The sequence below is a fragment of the Panthera pardus genome, unplaced genomic scaffold (assembly GCF_024362965.1).
Source record: "Panthera pardus isolate Hobbes unplaced genomic scaffold, ASM2436296v1 HiC_scaffold_22, whole genome shotgun sequence".
In the NCBI taxonomy this organism is placed as follows: Eukaryota; Metazoa; Chordata; class Mammalia; order Carnivora; family Felidae; genus Panthera; species Panthera pardus.
Genome location: NW_026526788.1, coordinates 28679153 through 28696699, shown reverse-complemented (window position 1 = coordinate 28696699; position 17547 = coordinate 28679153). Strand labels below are relative to the sequence as shown.

Here is a 17547-nt window from a genome sequence, read left to right as displayed (position 1 = left end):
GTGTATAAAACCATTCCCTAAATTTTTAGTAATTTAACAATATTTTACAAATATCAGATAATAAACTTAGGAAGGCAATGTTTCCTGAGAATAGTTAAATGATTTACTTGGACTTCTGATTACTTTCATTCCTAGCTGGAATACGTAAAGTTTCTTATTTATTACATAAAATGGAATAAAAATTGTATATGAATAAGAACAAATGTTAAAAATGGATGGACACATGGCCTTTGTATTTAGAAGAGATAAAAACCTTAGAGTGATTTATTTGTTCCTTCAAAATTGTTCATTAGCTTGCCATTACACATCTACCATTCTGAAACAAATACAAGAGTACAGATTCATAAAAGGATTTTATCAAGAATGAATGAGAAATATATATTTATCCATAAGCAAAATAGTCAAAATACTCAGTAATGTTTTACCTCAAAGAAAAATGTATATTGTTTTGCAGAAGCATGCAACAATTACTGGATTATCCAGAAGATGATGTCGAGGAAACATTTTGTCTTAATTTTACGGTAAGATGGAAAGACCTAGAATAACCTGATTATTCTTCATCCCTGCCTTATGGTTTTTGGTTTTTTTATGTTGACGAGTGGAATTCTTAACCCTTTAGCTAACATTTATTGAGCATTAACTGTTTGCTAGTCATAGTACATACATTATTTCATTTAATCCTCATAACAGTCCTATGAGATTGGTATTATTATCCTTATTTTACGGATGAAGAAAACTGAAAACAGTCATTACATGTCAGAAATAATATTTATACCCAGGTCTGTGACTTCAGAGCCTAGTGTTTTATCATTATGTTAAAGATCTTTACAAATACAAGAAGACCTCTTTATTCAAGTATTCATTTTTGAGTCTGCAGTTAATTACAAGAATCTTTAGAGAAGCAAAAGTTACTGTACATTAGAAAATTCAGTAATGAACTTACCACTTAAAAGATTAATTCCTACTCAGACATCCCTTTCTGCTTACATTAATATTTGTCCTTGCCTATTTACCTTACTGTTGAATGACATACCACAGTGCAAATGCAAATACGTTGGAATGATATTTAGAAAAAGAAATTGCAAATCTTACCAAAGATACAGAATTTTGTTAATTTAGTGAAAGGGATGTTGAATAACTTATCCATCCACATGCAAAGCCCTTGACAAACAAGGATCTGGCAGAAGTAGACCAGTTGACAATTAAAGATGAGAAAATCAGCAAGGATTGTGAGAAAGCACTCCAGAATGGAATGGTTTAAGTGTTGTTAATTAGACTCTTGTGAAAATGGTAAAGCCTTTGGTCTTCTTTCTTTTTGTTTTTAAAAACTTTGTGTATTTGTTGTTCCCCCAAATAGTCCCCTTTATGATCTTGTGGTCAAATCTGACAGATACTATATTCTCCTATCCCACAATTTTCCAAAAAAATGATATGCCCCGGTCAAAAAAGTTTACCCATTTCTTGATCATTTTAAGAATTGGCACATAGTACAATTTTAAGAAAATTTGGCTAAAATGAAATAAGTGAATTTATTTTAATAAATAATGGTTGAATGGTTGGTTTCCCAGTGGTTTGATTCTTTAATTCAATTTCATTTATAAGAGAATCAATTATCTTTGAATTTTTTTGATTATCTCAATGGACTGAAACTTCGGGTTCCAAGCAATATAATTTCTAATTTATCAATGCCAAGTTTGTGAATGCTTTAGTATATTCAAGAACTATGGTAATTTAAACATTCCTTCCCACTGCCATTTTTTTTCCAGAAATTTTCAGTGAGTCTTTATTGCTTGCATAATAATAGCTTTAGAATGGGCTTCAGAGTCTTATTTGTAATCTGGCTTTCTTTGTAACTTACACTATATTCCTCCATTAATAGCAAGTTTTATCATGTCACACAGTATTCTCTCATGTACCTTATCTTCCTGTTTTTTAGGGCCATATGTTTTCAGAATTTGATATTTACTGTCATATGTATCCTGTCCAGTCTCTATGCTCAGTCAGAAATTCCATCCCCTCTCAATCTTTGAGGGCCCTACTCATCCTTCTAGGTGCTTTTCAAAGGATATTTCTTCCTCAAGGTCTTTCATACTTCCTCCAGTTAGAGAGTGTTCTTTCCTCTGTGGTTCGATAGCATTTTGTTCATGTCTCTATTCAGCATTTATTTTAAGAAGTTGCTTATGTAACACATTTCTCCTCCTTAACTAGATAGTAAATTCCACAGCAGGGATTTATTCATCTCTTATCATCTCAACCCCACCGTAATGTTTTATAGATAGCAGGTACTAAAAAAAAAAAATGTTTTCATAGAAGAGGATAATCCAAAAAGAGGGAATAGAAGGAGAAAAGATACAAAGGTGGGAATGGTAATACTTATAGGAAAATTAGCAGACTAGTAAAGCAAATAAAAAGTTTCAAAATAACCAGCTATCTTTATAAACCAAATCATGCATACTGGAAAAACCATGTATGATCAAGAATGCAAACAAGACAGGAATATAAGAGTAGGAGCTGTCAAGTGAGAAGAATGCATGGCAGGTCTAGGCTGCATACATCTGGACCACCTGTATTCTGTTATATGTGCAAGGAAAACATCCTTTCTGATATTTTACTCCTGTAGTGATTGTTCTAAAGTCTTACACATAATAAATACTCCATTTCCTGTTCTTAACTAACCAAACATTTGGTAATTTGTAGTTAGTCACAGTAGGATTTCACACTACTACGGAGGATGAAAACTTCTAGTGTGGCTTTATTTAGAATTCACAAATAAGCTTATGGTAGTCACAGAATTTTACCTCAGCTTTATTCTTATATTTAATGAGAGAAAGGTAGACTATAATAATAGGTTATTAAAATCTAATAAGTTTTGAGTCTGACATTGACTTTTTTTAAAAATTTAAATTAATAGATCACAGTTGAAAACTTTGGTGCAACAGAAGTGAAAGAGCTGGTTCTAAATGGTGCAGACACAGCTGTTAACAAACAAAATCGGTAAGTGAATTATAGCAGCATCAGTGGTAGTAATAACTTTCCGTAGGCATTTTCTTCTGTATATAGAAACCTGTCACAGTCTTAAGTTTTTACTCAGGTAAAACTTACTTTTTGAATGGTTAGTAAGGAAGTAACTGCCTTTTGTTCCTGAAATCTCTTTAAGACATTAATAAAGAGATAAAAGATCATAACCAAAACAAAGAGAAGGGAAAGGAGACAACAGAAACCCATTTTTGGAAGCTAGAGAACAGGAGTAACTAACTAACTGGTCAACCAGAGAAAGTTGCAACATAGGAAGGAGTCAAGAAGGCAGCCAGTTTTTATATTGCTTAACTGCGGCTCAGGCATTGAGAATAAAAATGTTATTAGAAAGTGGGGCGCCTGGGTAGCGCAGTCGGTTAAGCGTCTGACTTCAGCCAGGTCACGATCTCGCGGTCCGTGGGTTCGAGCCCCGCATCAGGCTCTGGGCTGATGGCTCGGAGCCTGGAGCCTGTTTCCGATTCTGTGTCTCCCTCTCTCTCTGCCCCTCCCCCGTTCATGCTCTGTCTCTCTCTGTCCCAAAAATAAATAAAAAAAAGTTGAAAAAAAAAATTAAAAAAAAAAAAAGTTAGAAAGTATATTGGGCTTAGGGGAATGCTGGAAATAGAAAGATTGCTGTTATAAAAAGCAGTTAAAAACCCATTTACCCATTTTCATTAGCACTACAATAGCCTGGCAACTTCCCTTTCTGGTCTAGGCAGAAGATTGGAAATTTACCTTCTGGAGAGATTGAACTAAAGGGACTTTGGATATTTTGAAGGGCGGGGGAGGCGCTGGGGGAAAGGGATACTTTAGATTTGAGTACAGTTAGGCACAACCAAGGGTAAGAGGCATACTGAAAACAAGTAGATTGAGTCTGCAGTTCCCCCTCTTTGGCACTGTGTGCTGGAGGATTCTTTGGGTAAACTGCCTCACTTTTAAGTATGAGTAGATAGCCAAAGATCGATGGACGTTTAAGGAAAAACCAAAACCGTCGAATGCCAAGGAAACAGAAACAATGCAGGATGAAGAAGAAAACTTCAAAAGAAAATGAAATCAGTATTCTTAAAATGATATAGATTAAAAATTACTGACTTAAAATTCAAAAAAGTTGAATTAAAAATTGAAAAAAAAATCACTGAAAGACATTTGTCAAATAAATGGTACCAAAAACTTGCCAGAACAGAATGACATGTTTCTTAAAAGACATGCCTTTAAAAATTGAAAGCATGGAAAGTTTAAAAAAAAAAAAAAAAAGACATACTAAGGCAAAAGAGAATTTTCAAAATCCTAGGAGAATAAAGATTCCTAAAACCTTCCAGGAAAAAAAAAATATACTGACCATATACAAAAAAGAACCAGAATAACCTCGAACTTTTCTAAAGAATGACACTGAAGCTGGGAGATCAAAATTCTGGGGAAAGATGATTTTTTAACTTAGAATTTTGTATCAGAACTGTCAAGTATGTGCATGTATATAAAAACATCTCCAGGCATCCAGAGTCTCAGAGAATCTACTTCCAGTGCATTTTTCTCAGGAAGTTACAGGAGGATGTGTTCTACTAAAACAAGGAATTAAACCAAGAAAGAGAAAGACACGGGATCAAAAAAAAAAATACAATCCAATCTAGAAGAGAGGCAGAGGATTTCTTCTGCAGGAACAGCAGTGTGCAGAAGGTTTAGGAAAAAGCAGCCGATGTGGGTTAGATCAAGAGGATGGAGGCTCCAGGAGGGCTGTCTCCAGGAGAAAAATGCAGCTTTTGCTCCCTTACATAGTTGAATGAATCTAAAGAGATTGACATTTCTGTTAAAGTGAGGGATGAAGTAGCAAATTAAGGGAAGCAAAAGTTGTGGTTTTTTTTTTTTTTAATTTTTTAATGTTTGTTTATATTTGAGAGAGAGAAACAGAGGCAAGAGGGAGGGAGCAGAGAGAGAGAGGGAGACACAGAAGCAAAAACAGGCTCCAGGTTCTAAGCTGTCAGCACAGAGTCTGACGCGGGGCTTGAACCCACGGACCCATGAGATCATGACCTGAGCCGAAGTCGGACGCTTAACCGACTGAGCCACCCAGGTGCCCCAAACAAAAGTTCTTTTTAAGGAAAGGCAGGTAATAAAATATTCCAACTTAATTGTGAGCGATATTTATGATCATAAAAATGTCAACAGTGAACAGTGAGCCAAAAATTGTTATAATGGGAGCTTTAGGGGAAACAAAGTGAGAGAGGGGCAATTAAAAATAAGGTAAATCCTCACCTTCCACAATAGGTATTCAGTTCATTAGATTATATTTAAAATTGAAAATTAAGGAATAACATAACTGTGTTGTTGAAATTTGAAGGTAAATATCAGAAGTAATAGCGAAAAGTTAAGTTTATTTGCCTTCAGATATCAGGAATTTCTAATGGAAAGGAACAAGACAGAGAACTGCTTTGTTCTCTTCTTTGGTGTTACAATTCTTTAGACAAAGCCAGCTTATTGGCTGTTGCCAGGAGCTTTATTCAAATGGTTCTAATTCTGGTTCTGCTACTTAGTAACTGTGTAACTGTAGGTAAATTAGTCAATGTCTCCATGCCTCAGTCTCCTTTTCTGTAAAATGGGATGATAGATTGTACCTATTTCTTGGAGTTATTTTGAGGATTAAATGAGGCAATAATTTTAAGATGCTTAAAATAGTGCCTAGCACATGTACGTGCTCAGTAAATGTTGGCTGTTAGGATTATTACTATTTGACATTTAAAACTGTGTGTATGTCTTACTTTGATAAAAATAAACTGTTTTTTTAAAATAATGTGAAAATATTTAGGTCTTTCTAATTATCCTTTCTTTAAAAAAATCTTGGTTTTGAAAACTGTGATTTAGAAAGGTTTTTAGCCTACTATTAAAGTATTATGTTAAGTTTTTTAATTTAGTTAATAATTTAAAGAATTTTTATCTTTGTACTACCAATGCTAGATAAAGTGTTGAAGATAAAAAAATATTAGCACATAAAGCAATTTAGCCTTTTGTGCTTAAAGCAGATAAATTTCTAATACAGATAAATTTCACTTTCTAATTAGACGAATTATAAAATTATGCATTACAAAATTATCTGCCTCTTTTCATCAGAACCTAATAGCATATGTTATTGATTTTTCCTTAGGCCCACCCAATTTTATATTGACCCCTGTAACCTTCTTTTTTCTGTTTATAAATTCACTTTGAAATTATTTTATAATTGCTAAGAAGATTATCTATAGATAACTAAATTTGCCAGTATCCCAGAATTATCCTTTTGAATTTGGAGGACTGGAATATAAAATATTGAAATACCCCTGGTACCCATTCTCATAATTTGTTTGACCAGATAATAGTTGCATAAAATAATTGTGGCTAACAGAACAAATTGAATAAAACTATAGTGCTAATTCCTGGGTAAAGGGACTTTTGTTTGTTTGTTTATAGTTTACTTTAGTATCATAACAGGCAGGAAAAGACATCAGAAGTGTTTGTTATATATATGTGTGTGTACTTATATGTATATGCACATACTTCTGAACAGAAATGGCACTTGTAATCTTTTAATGAAGTGCTTAATAACCCTTTGAGGTATTTATTCATTCATTTATTTCTAAGAGAGAGAGCATGCAGTGAGCAGGGGGAGAGGCAGAGGGAGAGAGGATCTTAACCAAGCTCCATGCCCAGTGCAGAGCCGATCTCATGACCCGAGCCAAAATCTAGAGTCACTGACTGAGCCACCAGGAGTCCCTGAGATACTTAGTTTTTAAAATAAATTTTGTTGGGGTGCCTGGCTGGCTTCATCAGTAGACCATGTGACTCTTAATCTTAAAGTCGTGAGTTCAAGCCCCACTTTGGGTATAGAGCCTACTTAAAAAAAAATAAAAATGTGTTTTCAGATTCCTTGAAACCCAACGAAAAACAGGTAGACTGTTGTCTGTCAAATAGTCTGTATCTCAAAGCTCTCATTTTTTCATCACCTGGTATTTTTAACAGATGACTCTTTTTAGGGATGCATTTGAAGTGGTGCATATAAATCTCAATAATCTGTGAATATTTAAAAATTATTTTGATAGACATTTGTGTCCCTTTAGGAAATGACATTTCACCTTGGAATAGCCTACCTAATTAGGCTATGAATGATAGATAAAGTCTGCATGCCTCCTAGATAATAGTGGATTTTTATACAGAAAGAATAATAAATTTCTCTATAAAGACTTTGTCCACTTAGGGGTGCCTGGGTGGCTCAGTCGGTTAAATGTCCAACTTCAGCTCAGGTCATGATCTTGTAGTTCGTGGGTTTGAGCCCCGTGTCAGGCTCTATGCTGACAGCTCCGAGCCTGGAATCTGTTTCAGATTTCAGATTCTGTGTCTCCCTCTTGCTTTCTGCCCCTCCCCCACTCATGCTCTCGCTCACTCGCTCTGTCTCTCTCTCTCTCTCTCGCTCTCTCTCAAAAATAAACATTAAAAAAAAAAAAAGGCTTTGTCCACTTAGAATCCTGCTCATACTTTCTCAGTTTTCTAGCTAAGTAGCAAAAAGTACACGAGATCAAACTTTTAATAAGACTGCATATCTGTTCTCCATAAAAAATTATTTTTATATTCTGTGCCATGTGTGCCTTTTCATTTCTAGGCAAGAGTTTGTTGATGCTTATGTGGATTACATATTCAATAAATCAGTGGCTTCCTTGTTTGATGCTTTTCACGCGGGCTTTCACAAGGTCTGTGGAGGAAAGGTCCTTCAGCTCTTCCAGCCAAATGAACTACAAGCAATGGTTATTGGAAATACAAATTATGATTGGAAGGAACTGGAAAAGGTAAGGGAAAACAAATCAATGAAATTGTCTCAATGGAAAGGCAAAAGGAAAATGTGGTTTATTGATAGAAAAATTGCCCTCTTGTTTATTGTTTTCCATTTTACACTATTTATTAGTCATATTTATAGGAAAGTACTATATACATCCTATTCCACAATGAATGAATTTAGTTGTATATGAATTAGATACCATTTTTGTATTTGTGGTATTGGTAGTTTTCTTATGGAAAAATGTCATTTATGACAGAGGTCAGATAGAAGTCCCAGCTAAAACTGAGTTTTCATTCTGCCCAATCATAAAACCATTATGAAAAACATTCACATTACTTAACACCTTTGTTTATTTTTTTCCTGCTTACTCTCAATGCTAAATTTTTTTAGCAGAGAATAAGTAATATTTATGATCTCCATTATTAGTGTTAGCCAATAAAGGGATCTTTGGGGAGAAGATTGGGAATTTTAAACAACTTTTTTCTTTTCTTTCTCTATACCAATCATTCTCAGATATTTCTTCAGATAAACATTGAATAAAAAGTGCTAGGTTAGATCAGCTTTGAGAAAGATGTATTCAAGTTTGACCTATAAAATTTTCCGTCTTTGTAATCCAACTCTGATACAGTTTTTTGCATTAATAGTTTAATACTGTGTACCCATTAAGTTAGCTAACAAGTCTAACAAGGATACAAAGCATTGGTAACTTTCATGCATTGCTGGTAGGAATACAGATTGTATAGCTACTTTGGAAAGAGTTTGGCATTTTCTTGCAGGGTTAAATATGCACTTACTACATCACCTAGCAGTTCTACCCTAAGGTATTAAGTTACATTCACACAAAATCTGTAAATAAGAGGGTATGGGATGTAATTGTTTAATGAGTACAGAGTTTCAGCTTAGCAAAATGAACAGTTCTGGAGATGCATGGTGGTGATGGTTGGGTAGCCGTATGAATGAACTTAGTACCACCAAACTGTACACTTAAAATGGGTTAAGATGGTAAACTTTCTTATAGGTATTTGACCACAATTTTGTTTAATTATGTTTTTAAAACTCTGCAAACATGTCAAAAACTAGAAACAGCCCAGATGTCCTTCAGTGGGTGAATGGATAAAGCAACCTGGAGTACATCCATACAGTAGGGTACTACTGAACAATAAAAAGGGATGCACTACTGATACGTGCAACAACTGGGATGACTCTTAGATCCTTATGCAGAGTGAAGAAGCCAGTCTCAAGGATTACATACCATATGATTCCATGCATGTGACATTTTTGAAAAGGCAAAACTATGGTGAACTGGATATATGACTGTAGAGAGTAGCGCAGGAGAGTTCTTGGGGTGACGGAAGTGTTCAGTATCCTGATTGTGGCAGTAGGTACACAAGTCTATCCATAGAACTATACCCACACTGGAAAAAAGTCAATTTTACTGTGTATTAATTTAGGGAATAAATTTTTTAATTTAAAGAATAATTAGGACTTCTGGTTGAACATACTACAGTAAACACGTTTGCTCCTTTCCAAAATCTCACTAGAATAATAATAAAGGAATAAAAATAGGAATACACAGACAGAAAAAAATATAAAAGTACCATGAACAAGAGAAAATAATTTTGGAAGATGGAAAATATGTGGATGAGTTGATGAGTGACTAGAGCAAAGAAATTTGAATTGTAAGCCTCCTGAGGGACAGAGGTTTTAAGAGACAACTCATTTCACACCATAGAAATTTTAAAAGGCTCAGGAATTGGTACATGGTCTTGCTGTAGTGGCGGATTGTGTGGTTAGGCTAAAAGCAATAGAGTTACTTCAAAGCTAAGTTAAAGAATTGTAGACCCCTCAGCTTCTCTATCCTACCCAGGAGACAAGTCTAGAGAAGACCACAGAATCTGGGAAACCAGGTGGAACTGAGGAAAGTTGGTAGGCAAGTTTATATCCTCCAGGAAAGAGATTAAAAATTTATTTTTTGGGGCGCCTGGGTGGCTCAGTCGGTTAAGCGGCCAACTTCGGCTCAGGTCATGATCTCACGGTCTGTGAGTTCGAGCCCCGCGTCGGGCTCTGTGCTGACAGCTCAGAGCCTGGTGCCTATTTCAGATTCTGTGTCTCCCTCTCTCTCACCCTCCCCCGTTCATGCTCTGTCTCTCTCTGTCTCAAAAATAAATAAACGTTAAAAAAAAAAAATTAAAAAAAAATTTATTTTTTGGGGTAAATTGATCTGCTAAAGAGAAGAAAGCTGTACTGATTTTAAGGAGACCCCAGTAGAAATGGACTCCACCTCCAGTCATCCTAAAATAAAAATGATGTAATGGCCTCCAGTCACACTTAGCATCCCACACAGTTTGTCCTTTTTGCCCATCTCCTATGGTTCTTCCTCTCACTCACATTGCTTCAGTTTTTATGGCCTCTTTGCTGAACCAGTCTTGAGGGCTTTCTATTTAGCTATTCCCTGTGCCTGGAACTCTTTTTCACCTTGATCATTCCAAATGCTTCTTGCTCTTACTTCCTTTATGTCTTTATACCTTCTCAGAGACTTTTACTGGCTAACTTACCTAAAATTGGATATGTGCACACACACCCCCACTCCCACACCCTGTCACCCTTCCCTGCTTTATTTTCTCTTTGAATTTGACAATATAAATTTTACTTAATGGTCTTTACTGTCTGTTGCTGTTTTCCCCCACAACAATGTAAGCACCATGAAGGCAGGGTTTTTGTTTCTCTCTTCACTGCTATATTCCCAGAGCCTAGAAGAGCACTCAGTAAATACTTAAAACCATGTCTGAAGATATAATTGATAGAAATAATCATTTAGTAAGATGGCTTTTTTTTTTTTTTTAGTATATTTTAGTGTACTTAATATGCTTGGTTTCTTCCATTGTATACCTGATTCATTATAATTTCAGTGACTAGGATTTGTGACTTTAAATGCTCTTTCTTCATCAGGACTGTGTACACACTCCCCAGAACCATTTAGAGGTTTTTTAATTAAAAAGAAAGATAAAAAACTTTAACCATGTTCCTTTCATTCCCCACTAACATGCTCATAGTCTGTAATTCATACTCAATCCATTAATTGATTGCTAGAATTTCAGCCATTTTTTCCAGACCTGTTTATAAGTAAATAGAAAGTATTGTGTAGATGTCAAGAGTTCAGTCATTGAGATAACCATGGCTACAAATAGAGCCCAAAATTTAAGAAGACCATTAGTAAATACTTGTTGAGCCCCTATGGATACCTAATACTATGCAAGAGATTAGGGAGATACCAGTAAATAAGGTTGAGACATGGTCTTTGCCCTATAATAAGGAAAGTGGACATTAACTTTGTTGAATACTAAGGAAGAGAGTTCAGTGAATGGTATATAAAGAGGAACTTAACCTAGGCTGTACAAATCTGGGAAAGCATCTCAGTAGATGGTAGTAAGGTACTCTACAAGGTAAGTAAGGACTTGGTTCACTGCAGTTTCCCCAAGACTCCAAATTTTGACTGAAACTCTCTCTATATGTTGAATGAATCACTGAGTGAATTTGGTGACATTTAATCTGAGTCCTAAAGGATAAATAGAAATTAGCCTGATGAACAAATAAAAAAAGGAGGATGTGTCTAAGTGGTCTAGGCTGAGGGAACAGTGTGTCCAAAGGCCCTGATGCTGGAAGATTCTTGTTAAGAACTAAAAGTTAAGGCCAATTGTGGCTGAATTTTAAAGAACACTTTACAGTGTAATATTCCCTCTCCCCTCCCTACCCCCTTTTCTGTTAGTGCTAGTATTTTTTTTTTTTTTTTTTTTTTTTGAGAGAGAGAGAGTGAAAGAGAGATAGAAAACACTAGCAGGGGAGGGGCAGAGGGAGAGGGAAAAAGAGAGAGTCCCAAGCAGGCTCTGCTTTGTCAGTTGCAGAGCCTGATGAAGGGCTTGATCCCATGAACTGTGAGATCATGACCTGAGTCTAAATCAAGAGTCAGACACTCAGTCCTTTAAGCCACCCAGAGTTTCCAGTGCTAGTATTTTTTTTTAAGGAGAAGTGTATTAGCTCTGTTGGTACAAATGACCCCAAAATTCAGTGGCTTAAAAGTAACAGTGAACATTTATTTTCTCACATATTTTCAGTGGGTCAGGAATTCAGAATGGCTTTAACTAGATAGTTTTAGCTTAGGCATCTCTCATGAGGTTTTCATGCAGTTAAGGTACTGATTGGTGCTTTAGTCATCTGAAGGCTTGATTAAGGATAGATTCCCTTCCAAGATGGTGCACTCATAAGACCATTGGCTAAAAGCCTAGTGTCTCACCATGAAGACCATTCCATGGTGCTGTTTGAGTATCCTCATGACACCTGGCTCTCCCCACAGTGAATGATCAAACAGAGATTGCAGCCACAGAGTTTATGATCCAGCCTCAGAAGGCATGTATTTCTCATACCTGCAGTATCCTAATGATTATACAGTCAGGCCCATACACTGTGAGAGGGGACTGCACAAGCACATGAAGAACAGGAGGCACAGAGATCATTGGGAGCCATCGTGGAAACTGACTACCACAGAAAATTATTGTCCTTAGTACTTTTTTTTTTTTTTTAAGTAAAGATAGAATGTAAAGTAAGTGATTTCTGTTCATGAATATAGGAAGAGAATTTTATAATTATCACAGATAACTAATTCTTTGTTGAACTTTAATGCATTAACATTTTAGTAATTCTAGTTTATCCTTTAGATATTTACTTTTGAAGATAATACCACCCTGTTGTATTCTTTGAAGTGGTGGGGAGACATTTCTGCTGATTGGAACATTTTCTTGCCTTTCCCTAGAACTAACAGTTCCAAATTGCAAAATGCCCGGGAAATAGTAGGTAATCAGCTGAATTGCATGAGTTTCAAAATCCTGGACAGTGTTAGCTTTTGTGCTAATAAGAAGGCCAGTCTGTTAGATTCAAGACAAAACTAACATCCTTTAATATTAATGAACGATTATGTTGTTTTTAGAATACAGAATACAAAGGGGAGTATTGGGCAGAACATCCAACGATAAAAATATTTTGGGAAGTATTTCATGAATTGCCGTTGGAAAAGAAAAAACAATTTCTGTGTAAGTATTTCTAACTAGTCCTATGTTTTATAGGAAATAGAATTCACAAACATTTTCATAGATTAACTGATTGACTTTGTTGGATAAAGTTTTTCCTTTTAGTAGTATTGCAGGGTACTGCTTTTAATTTTCAATTAGAGTAAATTTTTGACCTGCATTCTTCATTACATGTCTTTTCTTATTTTGAAAGCTACATTCAGTTTGCCTCCAAAATAGAATTAGTTCTTTCAAATGAAAAAACTATAAATAATTACAGTAAACTGGGGCTGTAATTCCTTTTAGAATTTCTAAAAGGTTTCTAGAGGATAGCTTTTTTTTTTTCATTCAGTCTTTTTTTTTTTTGCTTATGCGTCAAAACTTTGGAAATTCTGTACAAAATAGAACTTTGCCAGGATGTAGTACTTTTTAATACCTAAGCTCTGTCTTACATGTGTTAAATTTCTATTCTAATTGAAATTTGTATTCCCTTTGATACTCCTGCTATTGCCAGGAATATTTTGTCAATCTCTTTTTTGATAGTTGTAATGAGAATCTTGGTAAAATTATTTTGTATATTTTAAGGATGACAGGCTGTTCTCAAGTGACTTGAGTTTCAAGTTTATTTATTTAGAGAGAACACAAGTTGGGGAGGAACAAAGAGTGAGGGAGAGAGAGAGAATCCCAAGCAGGCTCCTCTCTGAGCATGATGCAGGGCTTGAACTCACAAACCGTGAGATCCTGACCTGAGCCAAAACCGAGAGTAGGACGCTTAACCAACTGAGCCACCCAGGGTGCCCCAAGATTACACTCTTTCTTAAAATATTTATTTTTGAGAGCATGCACAAGCGGGGATGGGGCAGAGAGGGGGGGGGATAGAGGATCCAAAGCAGGCTCTGCACTGACAGCGGAGAACCTGACGTGGGGTTCAAAGTGATGAACCGTGAGATCATGATCTGAGCCAAAGTCAGATGCTTAACTGCACCACCCAGGTGCCCCAAGATTACATTTTTAAAGAAAAAATATTGTATGGATATGTAATACGTAGGTCTCAAAAATCATGCTATCATAAATTCTGGAGATAGGCTTCTACATTAGAGCAAATGTTAATTAATGTAAAGGTTTGGCATGGTGACTGTACCAAATAACTTAGTACTCTATATTATAGTTTTGATAAAAGTGGTTGGCTGAATGATTTTTTTCTTGGTAGTATTTTTGACAGGTAGTGATCGCATTCCTATTCTTGGTATGAAGAGTCTAAAACTAGTCATCCAGTCAACAGGAGGTGGTGAGGAATATCTCCCAGTTTCCCATACCTGTTTTAATCTTCTGGATCTTCCAAAATATACAGAAAAGGAAACTCTACGCTCTAAACTGATTCAAGCAATTGATCATAATGAAGGCTTCAGTTTAATATAACTTTGGAAATAGAACTGATCAGTTTATTGCAAAAGCATTAAACTATTTGTGTTTTTCTTGTGGTGATGAGTTCAACAAGGTGACAAGAGGTACTATTATAATTCTTACTTGCAAAATGTTCAGTGCTATGAGTATTCATGAAAGCCAAAAAAATATTAAAAGGAATATGAACAAACTGTTAATATTAAGCTTATTGTACAGAACCATGGATTTTTTTTTGCCATCTTCCAATAAACATACAAGTATTGTGAATACATCAAAATTTTACTAACATGAATTTTAAGGGTTTGCATATTTCACAAATGATCTGGTGTGTGAGTGCATGGGTATGTTGCTTAATTTTTCTTCAATCACTGAGTGAAAAACCTTTACCTTTGGCCTGCAATAGTCATTCAATTATTTTTTCATTTTGTAAATAATGTTAAGTTTTGTAATAAAATAGTTATGTTCTGATACCAGTACAGTTTCTATGGTTGTAATTGAACTGAGCTGACTTTTAAAAGGATTAACAATTATGATTAAATCTTATTCTGATGATCTATAAAAGCAAAAAATTAGCATGATGAAATACAATCTTTGCTTTTTAACTAGAATAAATGTTCTTGTGCAAAACTAAATTACAGATAGGAGTTATCTAAATAACTTGTAGTTCTTTCCTTTTGTGAATCTGGAGATGCTACTGATAAAGGGCAGCTTAATCAGGAAGTTTAATAAGTATTTAGTATTGGAGGAACTTTGTCCTGCAGTTGCCAGGAATAGAACCTGGCTACTTTGAGAACCAATCACCGGCTTATAGCTTGCAGAACTTTTGATGCTACAGGTTGGTATTTAGTCAGAATTTTCAGTGCTTTAGAACTCTCCTTGAATTTTTAGAAGCAGATCTTAACACAGTTTTATGGTGCTGATGCTTAGTTATCTCCTGTGATTAACTGTAACAGTGAGTTGATGCAACAACACATGTGACTTTCTGCTCTAATGCAAATATTTATTTTTTAAATTTATTTTAAAAAATGCCGTGAAAATTGTTTAAGTAATAAAGATTTATTGGTTTAATATTTAACCTTTCAGTGGTTCTCATAACATTCAAAATGTCTCAGGGAAGAGTCTTAAATTTTGGATTGTTACCATACCCATACAAAATTGTCTATTTCACAGAGGTCTCCAATTTTCTTAGCTGTAACTCCAAAACCCAAAACAACTCTGAAAAAAAATTACATATCTCATTTTGCAGCAAAACTTGATTTGAATTGTTGAGGCTATTATTTATGGTATTAAATGAGACTGTATATTTTACTATGGTGATGTTAATAGGTTTGATTTTAATGTGTTTGATGTTAGGTACTGCCTCAGACCCTGTGGAGTGCTTTAAAAAATTCTTTAACATTCATAATTCCAAAATGCAAATGAGTCCAAGGGTTTTGGAGAAGGGATTGTGGACCTGTACTTTTCAGTTTAACTTAAAAACGTCTACTGTTGAGCCATAGGTGTCTTTTTACAGATGGAAGCCCTTGAACAGCATTCTCATACATGATAATTTAGCTCAAAGTAGCACTCTTCCCTGTGAAAACTCTTCCATTTCCCTGGGCATCCATTTCTATTTTTTCTTATTTATTTTGAGAGAGAGACAGAATGTGAGCCAGGGAGGGGCAGAGCTACAGGGGGACAGAGGATCCAAAGTGGTTTCGGCAGAGATCCTGATGGGGGGGCTTGAACTCACAAACCACGAGATAATGACATGAACTGAAGTCAGGTGCTTAACTGAGCCACCCGGCCACCCCCAATGTGCATCCATTTCTTGTGGGTAGTGAGTGTTCACATTGAACACACCTAAATGTGTCAGGTGATTTTTTTTCTTCAGTAACCTTTATGCTATGTAGCTGATCTGTGAAATAGTGGCCACTTTGGACTAATACGGATGGATTTCATTGAACAATATTTTAATAAGGACCTGGCTGTCATCTTATCTAGGCACCTGCACAACAGTACAAGGCTTAATTCGGGTAAGTCTGATACTCTTTTCCTTCCTGTGTTGCTGCAGACATAAATAGCATTAACAGCAAGGAGATTAATGGTAGAAAATTAAAGTACCACTTAAAATTTTTCAAATTGCTATTTGCCTTTAAAAAAATATGAGCTTTGTAGATTAGAAAGTGGGCCAATACTGAGTTCACTAAATTATAAGGATTATAATTATGGAGTTGACTAAACTTGAAAATATTTGGCCTCCGTACAGATCTATTTGTAAGAGCAATTGTTTGTAGCTCCTGTCTGGATTCAATAGTGATTTTAACCAATCGCCATTGTTCAGACTGACTGAGGTAGTAGAACCGAGACACACAATGCATGAAATAAAACCAGAATGCAGTTTTTGAAATTGGAGACTTCAGTTAAGTCCTGGCACTCTCTTAGGGTCCGCTCGTAAAAACCACTCATTAGGGTTAATTTCTACTAATACACTTTTGGGCTTTCTTACAGTTGGTTTTTACTGCATTTAGTTTAACAAAAAGTCCTCAAAGTGTAACAGAGCAGTCTTCCCCTGAAGTGTGTGTGGCTAGTTGAGCGCAAGGGCAGATGTTCCTGTTCTCAGCCAGTTCCCAACTGCCCAGCCTCTTGGGCGCTTTAGCCATCCATATTCCTTATGGTAGTTTCCTTTACTAAGGAATTCACCCTATTTCATTAGCTCCTTATCCTTGCCAGTATTTGCTAATTGGTGAACTCTCTCTCCAGAGAAATTGAGAATAGTCTGCTTGTTTCATAGAAGTCTACCTGCTTCCCTGTGAGGCCAGCCCCCCTGGAATGGAGTGTTACATGCAAAAGGGAACTTCCCTATTTTTCCTTTCTCAAGCCTTGCTATACTGTTGAATTACCTGGGGGTACTTTTTAAAAATAACACTATGCACACAGGTCTCCTTATGCCAATTAAATGTTCTAAGAGCTGATGCCCCGGTTAGGTTACGTGTGTGTGTCTTAAAAGGCCATTTGACCATTTCTCCCTATTTCTGCTAGCATCCTAGCTTAAATATTTATAGACTTTGTTCATTTCTGAGGAGAGAAAAGGTTATGGTGTGCATACACACACTCCCCTTCTGGTTACAAGTCTTAAAGACTGCTTTCAAATAAAACTTCCCAAATAATGCTTAGTAGGTGGATGATATAAAACACCATTGATTGAAGGCACACCATTATTTCGGATACCATGAAGAACAATGCTAATTAAACCATCATGTGTCAATTAGGGTATTACAACCAGTGAAA

The 17547-nt window shown here is 35.6% G+C and overlaps 1 protein-coding gene across 8 annotated transcripts in view; it reads left to right on the top strand.

Moving 5' to 3' along the window:
- Nucleotides 1-14750, top strand: part of HERC4 (HECT and RLD domain containing E3 ubiquitin protein ligase 4) — a 136150-nt gene extending 121400 nt beyond the window's left edge. For all 8 annotated transcript variants that reach the window (XM_019444323.2, XM_019444322.2, XM_019444321.2 and 5 more), the window contains 5 exons: nucleotides 455-521; nucleotides 2912-2994; nucleotides 7640-7823; nucleotides 12795-12897; nucleotides 14084-14750. In XM_019444323.2, the coding sequence (XP_019299868.1) occupies nucleotides 455-521; nucleotides 2912-2994; nucleotides 7640-7823; nucleotides 12795-12897; nucleotides 14084-14292 (646 nt within the window). In that variant the 3' untranslated portion in view covers nucleotides 14293-14750. The remainder of the gene's footprint in view (nucleotides 1-454; nucleotides 522-2911; nucleotides 2995-7639; nucleotides 7824-12794; nucleotides 12898-14083) is intronic.
- The last annotated feature ends 2797 nt before the right edge of the window (nucleotides 14751-17547 follow it).